The following is a 15481-nucleotide window of genomic DNA, read 5'->3' on the forward strand; positions in this document are numbered from 1 at the left end:
CACAAGGGCATAGTTAAGGCTCATGTTCCATAAGCACACCGTACGGATATCGGAAGCCCTGACTGCTCTTATTCGCTAGCATCTTTGCGGAGGATTCGCGGGGTTGTCGTTCTTTACTAATGGACAACCGGTGTAATCGGTGTTCGGCATGGCTGACTCCAACCGTTCGGACTTAGCACTCCAAAAATGGAAGAGATGGCGGAGATAACGGTGTTTCCATACTATGTATGGAATTAGTTGGTGGATTTGGCTCAGTTTTGGAATCGGGGGTTTTTCTTCTTTCTGCTGCTGAAGCTGGTTTGTTGGGTCTATTTACTCACAGGCCCACTGGATGATGCCAGTCGATGGTATAAAATCTTTTCACTGCCCCTTATGATTCTCTCTTATCTGATTCTGCTGTGTAGTTATTCACTACTTTATACCCTTTCCTGTTTTATCTATCCTTTTTAACTGTTTAGTTGTTACTACCTAATATAGACAAAGGTCTTTTGTGTGTCTTGAACAATACTGGACAATAAACAGTCAGACGAAAGAAGTTAGAGTTGCTAGGCATGGGTTCTGACAACCATATCCAAGCGACATTCGACTCGACAGCTCCCACCCCCCGCCTAAGTCACGAGAACCACCTCGCGATGCCCTCCTCGGAGGAGGTCCCCAAGACCTCCGAGTCTGCCCAAACAGCACAACAACATGACGGCGATCAAGACCCAGAGAAAGACGCCATGAAAGATGACGAGAAGCCAAAGGACGAGCCCGCAAGCGACCCCAACCTCGTGGGCTGGGATGGCCCCGACGACCCAGAGAACCCTCATAACATGCCGCTCTGGCGCAAGTGGCTGCTCACCATGACCATGTCCTCCATGACCATGTGGATGACCTTCGCGAGTAGTGTCTTCTCGACGGCGACTGCGGTGACGGCCGAGGAGTTCAATGTCTCGACTGAGGTTATGACGTTGGCGACTAGTTTGGTGGTCTTTGGGTTTGCTGTTGGTCCGCTTGTTTGGTCGCCGCTGTCTGAGTTGTACGGACGCAGGTTGCCGCTGTTCTTGGGTTATACCATTTTTGCTATCTTCCAGGTTCCTGTTGCTGTGGCTCAGAATCTGGAGACTATCTTGGTGTGCCGATTCTTTGTTGGTGTGTTTGGTTGCTCGCCGGTGGCTGTTGTTGGTGGTGCTTTGGCGGACTTTTGGAATCCTGTGGATCGTGCTGTGGCTATTGCTATGTTCTCTGCGGCCACGTTCGTTGGTCCTGCTCTTGGTAAGTTTCCCTTTCGTTTTTAAAGCTCTCTTCAGCATGGTCTGACCGGCACAGGTCCCATTGTCGGTGGATTCATCACCCAATCGTACCTCGGCTGGCGGTGGACAGCTTGGATCACCTTGATTGCTTCGGCAGCTTTTGGTGTCTTTGGTTTCTTTGTCATTCCTGAAACCTATGCACCCGTTCTTCACCAGCGCCGCGCCGCCCGCCTTCGCCAGGAAACCGGAAACTGGGCTCTGCACGCCGTCCTCGACGAGAACCGGCCGACAATGAAGGACATCGTCTGGAAGTACCTCCTGCGTCCGGTGCAAATGCTCTTCCTCGAACCGATCCTGATGCTCATCACTATCTACCTCGCTGTCATCTACGGTATCCTGTATCTGTTCTTCGAAGCCTTCCCCGTTTCATTCCAGGAAGTCCGCGGCTGGACGAACGAAGGTGTCGCCGGATTGCCCTTTATCGGAATTCTGGTCGGAGTGCTCTTCGGCGTCGCATTCCTCATCTGGCAAACCAAGACCCGTTTCGCTCGCAAACTCGAGAAACACGGCAAAGTCATCCCCGAAGAACGTCTGGTCCCCATGATGGTCGCCTCCGTCCTCCTCCCCGCCGGTCTGTTCTGGTTCGGCTGGACCTCGAACCCGCACGTCAGCTGGGTGCCGCAGGTAATCGCCAGTGTGCCGATCGGTATGGGTATCCTGGTTATCTTCATGCAGGGCCTCAACTACATCATCGATGTGTATCTAATGTTTGCCAATTCTGCGATTGCGGCGAACACGCTTATCCGGAGTACCCTTGGTGGTGCGTTCCCGCTCTTCGCTGTCCAGATGTATCACAATTTGGGGGTGAACTGGGCGTCGAGTTTGCTCGGGTTCATTACTGCTGCTATGATTCCGATTCCGATTTTCTTCTTCTTTTATGGAGCCAGGATTCGGGCTATGAGCAAGTATACGCCTAAGCTGTGATACCCTACTCGTCGATCATGACCCGAAAAGAAAAAAAGAAAAAAGTTCCTGTTTCCTTCTGTTATCGGTTTAGCTCGGGCTGTCTTCAGCATCAGCATGGCGTTCCTGGTATACTCTCATGAACCTAATGTCTATAGATAATGTGCATATGGCATAGCAAATAGAAAATAATATCCCGTATTTATGCAGATTGTGCAATTTGTGCATAATAATGCCAAAACACGCTATGCGACGCGTCAGTCCATTTGTAGCAGGCGGTCAGCCCATATACCGGTTATCTCTTGTCCCCTCCACCTCTTCTTCTCATCTGTCTTTTTCCCTCATTTGTCTTCTATCTTTAGATTTCAGCTTTCTCATCGTCTATCTTATTGTCTCGACATTTCCTATTATCTACACATCCACCTCACATGGTGTACTAGAAAGAAACCCCAACCATCGCCCTCAATCCCGCTGCAATCCCCGCGCTTCGTTCGTCCGTCCACGATGCCTGCGCGCACCCGTCAAGGTCCCTCGGCCGCGACAACGACGGCAACGACGACGACGGAAGAACAAGTCGTGGGCCAGCCCGAAGCCGAAGAAACGCCCGAAGAACAACCAAGAACATCCAGCGGCGGCCTCCGCAAACTCAAATTCAATGAACCGATTACCTGGCGCGTGGGTCGGGCCGCGATCCCCATTGCGGATCTGCTGCAGCGGCTGCAGACGCTCGCGCAGGAGCTGAGGAAGATGGAGCAGGAGGAGGTTGAGACAGAATCGTTGACCAAGGTTGCTCAGGAGCTGGCGACGCCGCAATTATTGGGGCATAAGGATAAGGGGGTGCGCGCGTGGGCGGGGTGTTGTATTGTGGATGTTTTGAGGCTTTGCGCGCCGGATGCGCCGTTTACAGGGAATCAGCTTAAGGTATGGAATTCCACGAGTGGAGGGCTGTTTCTGCAGAGAAGTGCTCACGTTGGGTGATAGGATATCTTCACGTGCATTGTGTCGTCGATTATTCCGGCCCTGGCAGACCCGTCGCATCCTTACAATGCTCAGCATATCTACGTCTTGAATTCTCTTGCGGAAGTGAAGAGTGTGGTGCTCATGACAGATCTCGACCGCCCAGATTCGTTGATTGTGCCGCTTTTTACCACCTGCTTTGATATCGTCTCGGGTTCGTCCAAGGCGTCTACGGGAGAAGAGATCGCTAAAAACGTGGAATTCGATATGACGCGCCTCCTTGTGACGGTTATCGATGAGTCACCTGTTCTAGCGCCTGAGGTGGTGGATGTTATTGTGGCCCAGTTCCTTCGCGTGGATCCCCGTGCGCTCGAGAACCCCAGCAGGAAAGGAAAGAAGCAGGATACGCCGATTGACGCTAAGCAGGGCACACTGCTGTTGAAGGATTACCCATCTGCCTACAACATGTCCAAGGCAATCTGTCAAGCCTGTCCGGATCGCATGACGAGCCATATCAGTCAGTATTTCAACAACGTTATTATCGATGCTTCGGCTGGCGCTGGTGCGAACGGTACAAAATCGAGTCGGAGACCCAACCTCGATGATTCCGACGAAGAAGGGGAGGACATTAAGGAGTTGAGCAAAGCACATCGTCTGATCCGCGAGCTCTGGAGAGCGTGCCCGGAGGTACTACAAAACGTGGTCCCGCAGTTGGAGGCAGAACTTTCAGCAGAGTCAGTATCCCTACGTCTGTTAGCCACGCAGACTATCGGTGACCTTACAGCGGGCATCGGGGTTGCTGGTCCCCCCCCTCCGCCTCCAATGGATCCAGCTGCATATCCTCAGGTGACCTTAATGGGGTATGCGCAATTGACTCCTCAGACCAGCGTCCTTCTCACACCTTTTTCTCCTAAGCCATTTTCTCAGACCCACTCGTCCTCCTATGAGAGCTTTTTGAGCCGGCGTCTCGACAAGAATGCTTCCGTCCGGGGAGCTTGGGCAACCGTTGTGGGACGGATTTTGTTAACATCTGCCGGTGGTTCGGGTTTAAGTGAGGGCGAGGAGCAGACGCTAATCAATAACCTGGCAACGATGCTTCGTGACGCTGATGAGAAGGTCCGTGTGGCAGCCGTGGATGCTGTTGGCATCTTTGGTCTTTCTCATGTGGTCTACAAGCTGGGACTCAACGGAGGTTTTTCATCCGATAACTCGATCCTGTCGATCCTCGCAGAACGAGTGAAGGACCGGAAACCTCAGGTGCGGGAACATGCGATGAAGGCAATCGCTCGAATGTGGGCCGTTGCGGCGGGCGAGATCGAGCAGAACAATGAGCAAGTGGTCTCTCTGCTGAATGATGGACCGTCGAAGATCTTTGATGCTTATTACACCAATGACCCGGATATCCATGTCACGATTGATAAGGTGCTTTTTGAGATCCTCATCCCGCTTCACTACCCTCCTATCAAATCTAAGTTTTCGCGGACTACTTCGACCCAGTCGCAAAAGCAAAGAGAATCACAGTCGCAGGCTTCAGAGGGCGACGGCGAAACCGATACTGATAAGATTCGAGCTCGTCGCATTCTTACATTGCTCGCGGGATTGAATGACAAGGCGAAGAAGGTCTTTTTCGCGATGCAGGCTAGACAGATGTCTATGAGGACGCTCATGACAATGTACCTCCAAGCCTGTGAGGCCTATAATGGCGGCGTGATTGAAAAAGACGAAGCAAAGGTCAAGGCTCAACTCAGCCGGATGGTCGATGCCCTGGCAAAGGCCTTCCCCGACTCATCGCGGGCGTCGGCAGATCTGTGGAAATTCGCCAAGGTGCACGACCGGCGGAACTATCAGCTGTTCCGCTTTGCCATGGCTGCGCACACTGACTACCGCACTGTCATCAAGGCGATTAAGGAGCTGATAAGGAGAGTTCAGAATTCAAACAATGCTGCTCTCCTCGAGACTCTGACGCCGCTCTTATACCGCAGCAGTTCTCTTATCTTCAACAGGAGCCACATCCCCGCGATTATGAGCCTTTCGAGGACGGACGAGAATGGGCTGGCAAACCCGGCACAGGAGATGCTCAGGGAAATCTCGTCGCGCAATCCTGCAGTACTCGAAGCACAAGTCCAGGAGATGTGTAAGGATTTGGAGTCACAAGCGCCGACGGAGAAATCAAGCAACGATGCTGGTACGGAGGAAATTCTCAAGGCCTGTTCTGGGTTTGCGAAGAAGCTTCCCGATAAGCTTCCTAAAGATCGTAAGTTCTTGCAGGCTTTGGCAAACTATGCACTTTACAGCTCGTCGCCTCGTGCTGCCAAGCATGCTGTTACTATTCTCATAGCAACCGCGGAGAAAAAGGAGATGTATGTGAAGGACTTGCTGCAGAAGTGCGTCTCAGACTGGACCTACGGCTCTGATAGATTCCTCACCAAGTTGGCTACCTTGTCCAAGTTGAACCACCTTGCCCCTCGGGAAGCGGATGAGGAGAAGGATGCTATCGTCTCGATTGCTATTGACCAGATTCTCCTTTCGAATCGGTCTCCAGAACCAGATTCTGGTTATAAATGGCCTAATACCGTTGACGAGGAAACTACCGCCAAGGAGTGGGCGCTGAAAATTATTGTCAACCGTCTCCGGGCCAAGAGGAGCACCGATGATGAAGATGCTTTCCGTGCGCAGGCAGAGCCTGTTTATACCACATTAAACAAGCTGGTCGCTAATGAGGGTGAGCTGTCCAAGAAGAAGGACACGCCAGCCACGCAAAAGCCACGATTACGTTTGGCGGCTGCCAAGTCGTTGCTCAAGCTCTGTGCATCTCACAGTCTTTGCGATCACCTTCTTGCCCCTCAAGACTTCAACTCGATTTCACTAATCGCTCAGGATCGGATCCCGTTCGTGAGAAGTGGGTTTATCGAACAGCTTAAGAAGAAGCTTATCCAGAACTCCTACCTAAGCCACCGCTGGTATATTGTTCCGTGCCTGCTTGCTTTCGAACCAGATGTGAACCTGAAAGACAGCACCCTCACCTGGCTGCGGTCTCGCGCGGCGTACTTCTCGCAGCAGGTACAAGCCAGTGGAAAGAGGAATGAGCAGCAGATGGTCATGGAGTCTATTTTCTCCCGCCTCTTGTCTCTTCTTGCTTATCACCCTGACTACCCGCCTGCGGATCTCGACGAGTCGACAAAACTCGCTGATCTTACCGATTTCGCACGCTACATCCTCTTCTACCTCTCCGCCGTTGGCAACGAGCGGAATCTATCGCTGATTTTCCACGTCGCTCAGCGCGTCAAGCAAACGCGGGACGGCATCACCAAATCCGACGAGATCACAACCCGTCTCCACACCCTCTCCGACCTAGCCCAAGCAACCATCCGCCGCTTCGCCGACATCTATTCCCAACAGCACAAATTCGGCGGAGCAAGCGGCGGCACCAACATCCTCCAAACGTACCCGGGCAAGATGGGCGTGTCCAGCTCTCTCTTCGCGCCAATGAGCAGCCACCGCGAAGCGCAGGAAGTAGCAGAGAAGAACTTCCTCCCCGATGATTTCGACGACGTGCTCGACCGGTTCGTGAAGTCCGTCATGAAGCCACGGGGTGGTATCCAGGGCCAGGCTAAGAAGAGGAAACCCGAGCATAACGATGCGAATGGGGACTCTACCACGAAGAGGAGAAAGTCGGATACCCAGAAACCGGCACGATCTGCCCGGAGGACGTCTGGTACTACACCGTCCAAGGCGCCTAAGCGGAAGAAGAGCGATGAAGATGGATGGTCTTCTGATGATGGTGGAAAGACTAGGAAGGAGACGTCTGCTCGGAGACGGAGTAGCCGGGGGACTGCTACTAAGGGGGTCAGTTATGCTGATCGGGATAGCGATGAAGATGATCAGGAGATGGATGATTGGGAGGGGCAAGAAGATGGAGGCGATAGTGACGAGGACGAGAACGAGCAAGGTGGCAGTGATGCCGAAGGACAAAACGGAGAGGAAAAAGAGAAGGCATCTAAAAACGGTGATGACAATGACGGTGATAAGCAAGTGGAAGACGCCGACGCTGCTGAGGAAGAGGCATCACCTGAACCTGCACCTGCACCGGCGAAGTCTTCGAAGGGACGAGGGAAAGCTGCGGCAACTAAGAAGGGTAGTGCGACGAGTTTACCGACGAGGAGATCGTCTCGACGGTGAATAGTTTGCGCCGTGTTCCAGTCATGATTGAGGTTATGTTATGTGTCCAAAGTGGCTTCTTTCTCTTCTATACTCCGTACAGGGTGCGACAATTGTATGTATGACGGGCTTTGTTATTTGTTTGTTTGTCTGCTCGGCGATTTCGTGCTGCTTCTGCTTGTCGGATTTCGGTTGTTCTTGTTCTTGATATTGTGCTGCTGTTGTCAAATTGAGATCTATACCCTTTCTTTTTCTTTATATTCGCCAGTTACATATTTGATCTGTTGCAATCTAGTCTTGATTTATGATGCTATACATAACTCTTGTGCCGCTCTCAATTTCTCCAAGCCCTCCAACTAATAGCATCCCAGGGGTGACATTCATCCCAGCCCGTACATAGATAGGGCCGTACATAGATAGGGCCGTACATAGATAGGGAAAAGACCACTATAAAACAACATTTAACTCACTTCCAAATCATCCATCCCAATAATGGTTCACAAACCCACCGTCCTCTTCCTCTGCATCCACAACGCCGGCCGCTCCCAAATAACCGCAGCCTACCTCACCCACCTCACCAATGACAATACCATCCAAGTGCACTCCACCGGCTCCGCCCCAGTGCCCTCCATAAACCCGATTGTCATGCAGGCCATCATGAAGAAGGAATCGACCTCTCGAGTCAGAGACCCGAAGCTCCTTACGCACGAAACGGTCGAGGAATGTGATGTTGTTACTATGGGCTGCGGAGATGCTTGTCCTTATTTCTCGGGGAAGGGATATGTTGACTGGCGGATTAATTACCCTGCCGGGCAGGGGATTGAGGGTGTTAGGCGTGTGAGGGGTGAGATTCAGGGGAGGGTCGAGGGGCTTATTGAAAAGTTGCGGGCTTTGGGCGAGGTAGAGTGAAATATTCGGATCCTAGATTGGTGGTATGGTTTGCCCATCATAGATATATGCTAGAATCCTTATGCATAAACATTTTGTTACTACCATATAAGCCTTCCCCCTCCTCTCTTCCCGCTCACTAAACCGATCCCCAAGAAGCCCCAAATGCGGTCTCATCAGAACCGTATTCTTCACAAACTCCTCCATACAATCCACCAGTCGGTCCCGATTCTTACTAGCGAAAAGCCTCTGAACCCCGACCTCCCCCTCCGCCGGAAAATGCGTGTACGCCTTCGGAATCGACGACTGATTCGGAATAGTGAGCATGCGCATCCACCGGCTAAGAAGGCGTAGCGAGGTCACGGCGTTAAACGACTGCGAACCGCCTTATACCTGGGCGATGGCGAGCGTGCGGCCTTGCGTTGGGCGGATGCTGCCGGTGCTTAGGGGGAACCAGTCGATTTGGTTTTTGAAGACGGCCGTCTGTCTTTTGATAGCTATTGCTATATCATTGGGAGAGAAGGGGAGGGGGAAGGTACTAACTAAATTCCCATGCTGTTCCGGCGAAACCCAAACATGCTCATCACTCCAGGTACTCAGCCCCATCAGCTCCTGGACCTTGTGATGTTCAGAATCTGTATCATTTTTCACCGGCAAGCGCTCCGGATCAAACATGCACACTTCACATTCCAGACGGAAGAGAATTCAGGCTGCCTCAAAGGCCACCAGCATCGAGTACGAACTGCGCCGGAGACTGCCGTACAGCACGAGGACATTTAGTCTGCCTTGCCTTGATTCTTTTTGGAGGTCTTGCTAGACCATGGACAGGGCTGTGTTTAGTCTTAGGGCGTTGATCCAGCCTTGTTCTTCTGTTGCTGTGAAAAAGGGCCGGTATTGCGGATGGTAGGTCGTCTTCGGTTTCGGGGAGGACTAGGGAGTGAGGGAGGGTTGGTGGTGGCATGGTTGCGGTTGTGTGTAGACGGCGGAGCCCCCTATAGGCGTATCGCCGTGGTGGGATTGAGGTTGGGTCGGGGACTTAACGTGGCTAGTAATCTAGAGCGGATGAGCATATCTAGTTACACCTTTCCAGCATGACTTCCAACGCCATATAAACAGTACCTGGTACGATCTATATATTTGTCGCAGTATATCACTGGCGAACCGTGATTAATCCATGGAGATTACTAGTCAAAGCCAAGAATCCGTTCGCTTAGATGCCCATGTTTGAAATTTCTAGTCAAGATCCAGAAGGTTATATTTACGCCTCTCCAAACAGAGAAGAACCCCAATTTCACTAGAGTTTAATGAACATGAACAGGTAAACAGTGCATAACAGAGAAAAAGAGAAAGCAAAACCATCCCGCTTGGAAGGAATCCTATACACCAAGCCAACCAATAACAGGCAAAAGTAAAAAAAAAAATTGTAGCTACGGCAGATGGCAGCGATAAAAAAGATAGATGCAGAATGAGAACGAGTTCACTCATGCGTAGATTATGACGCTGCAGGCGCAGGTGCAGGTGCACCACCCTTTGCAAGTCTCTCTTCCACCCGTTCCTTATGTTGTCGGTTGCGGAGGTGGACTTCGAAGTTTTCAACCGTCATACCCGGTCCCGGTGTGTAGAGTTTACCCGGGCAGTCGTGGCAACGGATACGGGGGAGGTATTGGTACTTCAGTCTGTGAGTGGGTGTGTTTGCGGAGTTGGCAACGGGGAGCATGGTTTCGGTGTCGACGGCGGTGTAGCGCATGACGCCCTCAAAGGAATCATTGGGATATGAGCGTTGGAGCTGTGCAAGGCCTGTGGCGAGCCAGGTGGGTGGTGGGGGCTGGATTAATTAGTATGGAACGTGATTTGGATATTCTCGGTGGTAGATACTCACCCCAGGAACGCCCGGTTGAGGAGGATGGATCGCGTCAATAGCTCCGAGTTGTTGTGGGGGAGCTGGTGTTTGCGATCCCGAGGCACTACGTGGCGGCTGTTGGGATGGGAGGGTTGTGGAGCCTGGTGTAGGGGTCTGGACCTGAGGCGTGCCGTGTTGCGAGCGTAGATGACCCGGTGTCGATGTGGGTGCGTTGGACGGCAAAGATTGAGGTCCGCGGGTGAGGAATTGCTGGAACTTTGCTGGATGAATCCGGAGTTTCACGACGAGTGAATCCTGCTCCTCGACACTTTCCTCCCTGTAGTTTTGTCTTCGTGCTGAAGCCCTGGGCTCATAATGAGGCTCTGGTGTAGCGGAGGGGTTTAGGTTGGCGCGCAGAGCAGCGTGGGCTGCAGTTGCGGCACCCCTCATGCCTCTCGTTCGTGCAGTACCTTGTGCCAAGTTAGGACCAATCGCAGGAGACCCAATCGACGAATCGTCACTATCCGATTCTTCAGACTCATCGCCAAGATCCCGCTGACCCATGGCGCGCCGATGGCGGGCTGAGCCTGAGCGTTTGAAGAGATTGCTTTCTTCGAGGGATGGCGCGCTATTAGGGATGACCGATGATACAACCAGAGTCCGAATGGTTCGTTGGCGATCCTTCAGATCCGGTAGAGCTGGACCACCACGACGGTTAACAGATCGCTTCTGTCGGCGTTGCTCGCGAGATATCGACACTTCTGTGCGCTCCAGTTCTGCTTCATTGAGCTCGTACAGGTATGGCGTGAATTCCTTGGCCGCTTGGAAAGGACGGAATGGAGAATGGACGGGAGTAGGGAGGAATGAGGATTTGAGATCGGGGTCCTCGATGGGGCGGCCGTCGAATGGATGAGAGACAATGTACAAGGATTTGGTGAAGAGCTGGGACTGTTCACGGATGGAGTGGGCAATCGCGGTTGTGAACTCTCCGGAAAGAGATAGATCTTTGGTCATATGTTCCGCGAACTCCTCAGGGGAGTTGAGAGGGTCATTCATGTCCCATTCGAACTGATCAATGAGAGTATGCTGGCCAATGGTGATATTGAGCTTGATTAAGATGCGCATTTCGTCGTTCTTGTAGGCACTGTACGGTAGGTGTGGGTCGATGGGGTCTTCCTGAATGTATAATTGGGGGTAGTAATCGGTGAGTTGTTCTTGGATGCTCTGCGAAACCATCCGCACCAATGGCAGACAGGTCTCCATTGGCACACCCAGATCCTCTACCATCTTCTCCGCAAATAAATCAGGGGAGACGACACGGTCGTGAAGGTTCCAAGTAAAGGTATCACGGATCCGAATCTTTTCCCATTCGATATCTAGGCGAATTGGTACGAGGTCTTCAGTTTGCTCATTTTGGACCTTCATATCTTTGCGCGGGATGCGCAATTCTCTTGTCTTCCTATTCCCTGGTCGACGACGGTTGCCCGGATATAATAATTGAGGATGTCGCGAATCCGTGCGGACATTCCCAAACCCTTCATAGCCAACACCATATACAGCTGCCGGGTTCATTTGAGTCTCACGCCGGACAGCAAGATAATAATCTCTTTCGGCACGCTTCTGCTGAAGCAATTCACGAGTCGGATTGTGCCAAGCCGCCGCTGCTGAATGCTCAAATTCCCGATTGACATAGTTCTCGAGCTGGATCTTCTCTAGCGGAGTCTCTCGAACGCGCACAGGTAGAGCGGAACCATCGCGGGAACGTTTCTTAGTCAAGCCGTTGGCGCCATTCGACTGGGAGTTCGGTGTGGACGCGTCATGACTCGATTCCGGAACAGGTACCCCTGAAGCCGCGAGAACGGCTTTGGCGTTTTGTTTCCCCTCTGCGATTGTTTCCGGCCCGTTCGTTTCCTGTTCCACCGAGGGCCCAGGGGCGGTATCTTCGTATTGCTCCATGTCTGCATCTACATCGTTCTGAAAACTGTCCGCTGGGAGGTCGTGGAGCGAGTGTTCCATGTCGGGGGATGGCATGGTCCGGAGACAATTTCGTATATGCGCTTCTTGTTCGGTAAAAGATTCCAGATGCGTCACTCCCACGAGGATTTAATTCAATTCGGCGAACAAAGGTGGATTAGGGACAACCGTGGTGGGACGGCTACGACAGCATCCTTCTGTGCTGCAGACAAGTCGCAGCACTACAAGCTAAACTGGACCACTATCAGCATGACAACGCAACCATAGAAAATCATCGCGACAACCACAACGACACGTTTTCAACGCGGAATTGATGCGATGGCGAAACCGGGGAAAGCCAGCCTGTCGCAAAGTTGTTCCGAAGGATTCATCATCCGAGAAAAGGGTAATGGTCGCGAGGGGAAAGCGGTGCGAAGGGAATTGAGAAGAGTAACCAAAGAAAAAAAAAAGACAGCGTAAAGAAGAGGGAAAGAACAAAACATACCAGAATCTAATCCGATGCCCTTTTGCGAATAATATAATAGAGACAGCCGGACCGAAACGGAAGCAGGCGGCGAAGCAGCGGACGGCGCACCGGGGGAACGCTCGACTAGCGCGTCTCTGGCGTGTCTTGTGTGTGTTCCCTTCTTTCTTTCCCTCTTCAGTTTTCGGATTGTTGTTCTGAATTTCCTTCTCTCGATTACCTCGTCGGGTTGCGATGGTGCTGTTCGCGCGGAGATATGAGACGAACGTTTGACAGGAGAGAGTGAGAGGAGAGGGAGAAAACGCGCCGGCAGAAAAAAGGTCGTTACAGCTGGTGGTGTCCGTTTCCGTCTGAGGAAAGCGAGGAGAGAGAGCAGAGGACAGAGGGTTCAGGGTGAGTCAACAACGTGAAAATCGAGCAATCTGATCGGAATATAACCCTTTTGGGCACTCTTTGAAGCCATCGCGAGCCCGCAAAGTCGGCTGGTGATGGTGGTGAGCCTGAGGCTGTATCGGTATTACGGTATTTTACACGTGGATATAGAGTCATGTGACTGTGTTTGGCGGCTTTGGGAATGGTACGGTATGAATATGCACGTGATGGCGCTAGTCCGTGTTGGGAAGTGTAGGGCCTTCCAGTTGAGAGAGTGCAACACGTCTCTTCCTCTATCACAAAATCAGTGCATTTGAGTGGCTAATGTAATAGTAGATCACTTCAAAGGATCAGCACTATTCACCACTATCACACTATCATTCTGAAAGTAACACCAGGAGTAATCGAGTACTGAGAAGCAACTAGAAACACTACTATTTTCTAAACTGTGGATACATAAGTTACGGTGTAGTAGATCGCGATATAACTATTGAACTTTGAGGCATGTATCACTTCAGCTATCAGCCAGCTACAGAGAAAGTGATATTTCAGCTCACGTCAGAATTTGACATAAATACAGCCTTGAATCTCGCTCCCCTTCAACTTCCTTCCACCACTCACCTCCCAAAAAAACACTGCTCCTAAACGCAACAGCTTCTACCAAGTAAGCCTGTCCTTCTCTGTCCTCAAAGCGCTTGTATTAACTGCTCTATGAAATCAAGACCTGAACTCGAGCAATATGAAGATCTCAATCATCACCTCTCTTCAACTCTTCCTCGCCGCTATCGCCGTTGCTGCCCCCTTGACTGCCGATTCCAGCGGCTCCTCCGACGTTACCAACGTCAAAAGACAAGGCCTTTTCCATGCTGGTGGCGAAGCTTCTGGTAAAGCATCAGGGGGCCTTGGGATTGGTAGTTAATGATGAAAAACGGTAGAATTTGCTTTTGGCTTTTGCTTGGAAAGTTGGCAGATTCCTGAAGTACGTGGAAACTTGCTTGGTGGAAATGTTTGATCTGTATGGTAAATAAACCTTGGGTACTCTAATGATTCATAATATATACAACGCCGTCGTGAGTGCATTCGAGGACCGGAGGGAGCTGCTGGTGCGCCAGACAATGTGCTTGTCAATTGATCTGCCTAAAAGTTACGGTGTGATTGCTGAAAAAGTATCAGCACCTTCCTTAAGTATTGCCGATTCAACAGATACGGAGTATCCTTGGTGGGCTATGCTATCGGTCTCAAATCTGACCAGGCCTCATCAGAGACCGATAGACCGAAACGTTTCCATGCAATAATTACGAAGATATATCCCTGTTGCAAATGGTAGAGATCACCGGCGCAATTCTCTACGCCAGAGCAGACGGTGGGAACAATTGATCAAGCCGTTTCCAATCGAAATTTGGGCCCCTGGGGTGCTCATGAACTACTCTGTAGAGCCCATGTACCTTTCAATATTGTGTGCTAGCAGCATATGAAGTCTACCCCAGCTGTCTTAAAAAGCGAATCCTTCCGAACTTACTCTGACATGTGTCCAGCGGCCATGGAGAATTTCCAGCTTTGATTTCATCTCGAAGATTCTGATATATTTTCAGCTGGGATCTGCTGAGTTAGATCTTCCCGACACAGCAGCTATCACACAAATAATGGGCATGGAGTTACTGAGTGTGGTCAATAGACATGTAAGTCTGGACAATGACTCAACCATCATTGCTGCATTGAAAACAAGCGGGAAATGCTTCCACGGCAGTGATCAAAATGGCCTTTGATGCTATGAATATGGGACCATGTGACTGCGCTATGCCATTATGGAAATGGCTCAGCTGAAGATCCTCAAAATCCTTCCACCTGAGGGCGATCCTACGTAGCAGATCACTCTAAATGATGACAATTTAGCGTGGACTGTGCCATTGACTTAACGCTACGTAGCTCGCGGTCGGGCCAAACTAGTGATCATCGCCAACACTATTTCCAACTATCACTTTAGCCTTATGGGACCAGAATCTCCTCGGGGCCTATCAGGCGGGCGGAACCACCGGGAATTGAGTACAAAGTACTCCGTACAAGGACAATATGGTGCATGGGTCTGTCGGATATCGTACTGAACCTTGGAAATGTACTATTGACATATCACGGCGCATTCGGCGCGAAGTATCAACTAGTTACAGCACTACACTGTAGATGAAAAGGCTTTTCAGTTCAGAGTCAGAGAGCCTCGTCAGGATTCAACATAAATACAGCACTGAACTTCACTCATTGTCTTTTCAATTTCCCTTTTTCACCCAAAAGGACATCCTCTTATAACTACGACGACGTCGACCATCACCACCATCAGCACCAGGCCAGTTAATAATTTTCTGAAATGGTAGGTTCGGCCAAGAGGAGGGTGTTCTTGAAAGCTTGCAGACCTTGTGCAGGAGTTTGATGCTGGTGTTGATTTTTAGGCAATACCTAAGGCTGGGCTAGGGTCTTGGTGATAGTCTGTGTTGAGTGTCAAGATAAGTAAATGCGTCAATTATAACCCTTGTCCCCGATAAATTATTGCATAATTACCGTATAATCCTGGCAATATCGTTGTTTCTTCAGTATTCTGTAGACTGTAGGGCAATGTACTCTGTGCATGGTTTCAATAAT

The 15481-nt window shown here is 51.0% G+C and overlaps 6 protein-coding genes across 6 annotated transcripts; 5 read left to right on the forward strand and 1 right to left on the reverse strand.

The window, feature by feature from the left end:
- Positions 1 to 632: 632 nt before the first annotated feature.
- On the forward strand, positions 633 to 2219 carry MRR1 (MFS transporter; the record flags this gene model as incomplete). The annotated part of the gene is made up of 2 exons (XM_043281456.1): positions 633 to 1257; positions 1312 to 2219. The coding sequence occupies 2 exons, from the start codon at positions 633 to 635 to the stop codon at positions 2217 to 2219; spliced, it is 1533 nt and encodes a 510-aa protein (XP_043138933.1).
- A 483-nt stretch (positions 2220 to 2702) lies between these two features.
- ACHE_60298S (sister chromatid cohesion factor PDS5) lies at positions 2703 to 7334 on the forward strand (the record flags this gene model as incomplete). Its single annotated transcript, XM_043281457.1, has 2 exons — positions 2703 to 3119; positions 3180 to 7334. 2 exons carry the CDS (start codon positions 2703 to 2705, stop codon positions 7332 to 7334), a joined length of 4572 nt encoding a protein of 1523 aa, XP_043138934.1.
- A 471-nt stretch (positions 7335 to 7805) lies between these two features.
- On the forward strand, positions 7806 to 8222 carry ACHE_60299S (uncharacterized protein; the record flags this gene model as incomplete). Its single annotated transcript, XM_043281458.1, has 1 exon — positions 7806 to 8222. The coding sequence occupies one exon, from the start codon at positions 7806 to 7808 to the stop codon at positions 8220 to 8222; it is 417 nt and encodes a 138-aa protein (XP_043138935.1).
- A 144-nt stretch (positions 8223 to 8366) lies between these two features.
- On the forward strand, positions 8367 to 8555 carry ACHE_60300S (uncharacterized protein; the record flags this gene model as incomplete). Its single annotated transcript, XM_043281459.1, has 1 exon — positions 8367 to 8555. The coding sequence occupies one exon, from the start codon at positions 8367 to 8369 to the stop codon at positions 8553 to 8555; it is 189 nt and encodes a 62-aa protein (XP_043138936.1).
- Positions 8556 to 9693: 1138 nt separating this feature from the next.
- On the reverse strand, positions 9694 to 12072 carry SNF5 (SWI/SNF chromatin-remodeling complex subunit SNF5; the record flags this gene model as incomplete). The annotated part of the gene is made up of 2 exons (XM_043281460.1): positions 9694 to 10026; positions 10081 to 12072. 2 exons carry the CDS (start codon positions 12070 to 12072, stop codon positions 9694 to 9696), a joined length of 2325 nt encoding a protein of 774 aa, XP_043138937.1.
- Positions 12073 to 13589: 1517 nt separating this feature from the next.
- ACHE_60302S (uncharacterized protein) lies at positions 13590 to 13769 on the forward strand (the record flags this gene model as incomplete). The annotated part of the gene is made up of 1 exon (XM_043281461.1): positions 13590 to 13769. The coding sequence occupies one exon, from the start codon at positions 13590 to 13592 to the stop codon at positions 13767 to 13769; it is 180 nt and encodes a 59-aa protein (XP_043138938.1).
- Between the last annotated feature and the right edge of the window lie 1712 nt (positions 13770 to 15481).

Source organism: Aspergillus chevalieri, chromosome 6, assembly GCF_016861735.1.
Source record: "Aspergillus chevalieri M1 DNA, chromosome 6, nearly complete sequence".
In the NCBI taxonomy this organism is placed as follows: domain Eukaryota; kingdom Fungi; phylum Ascomycota; class Eurotiomycetes; order Eurotiales; family Aspergillaceae; genus Aspergillus; species Aspergillus chevalieri.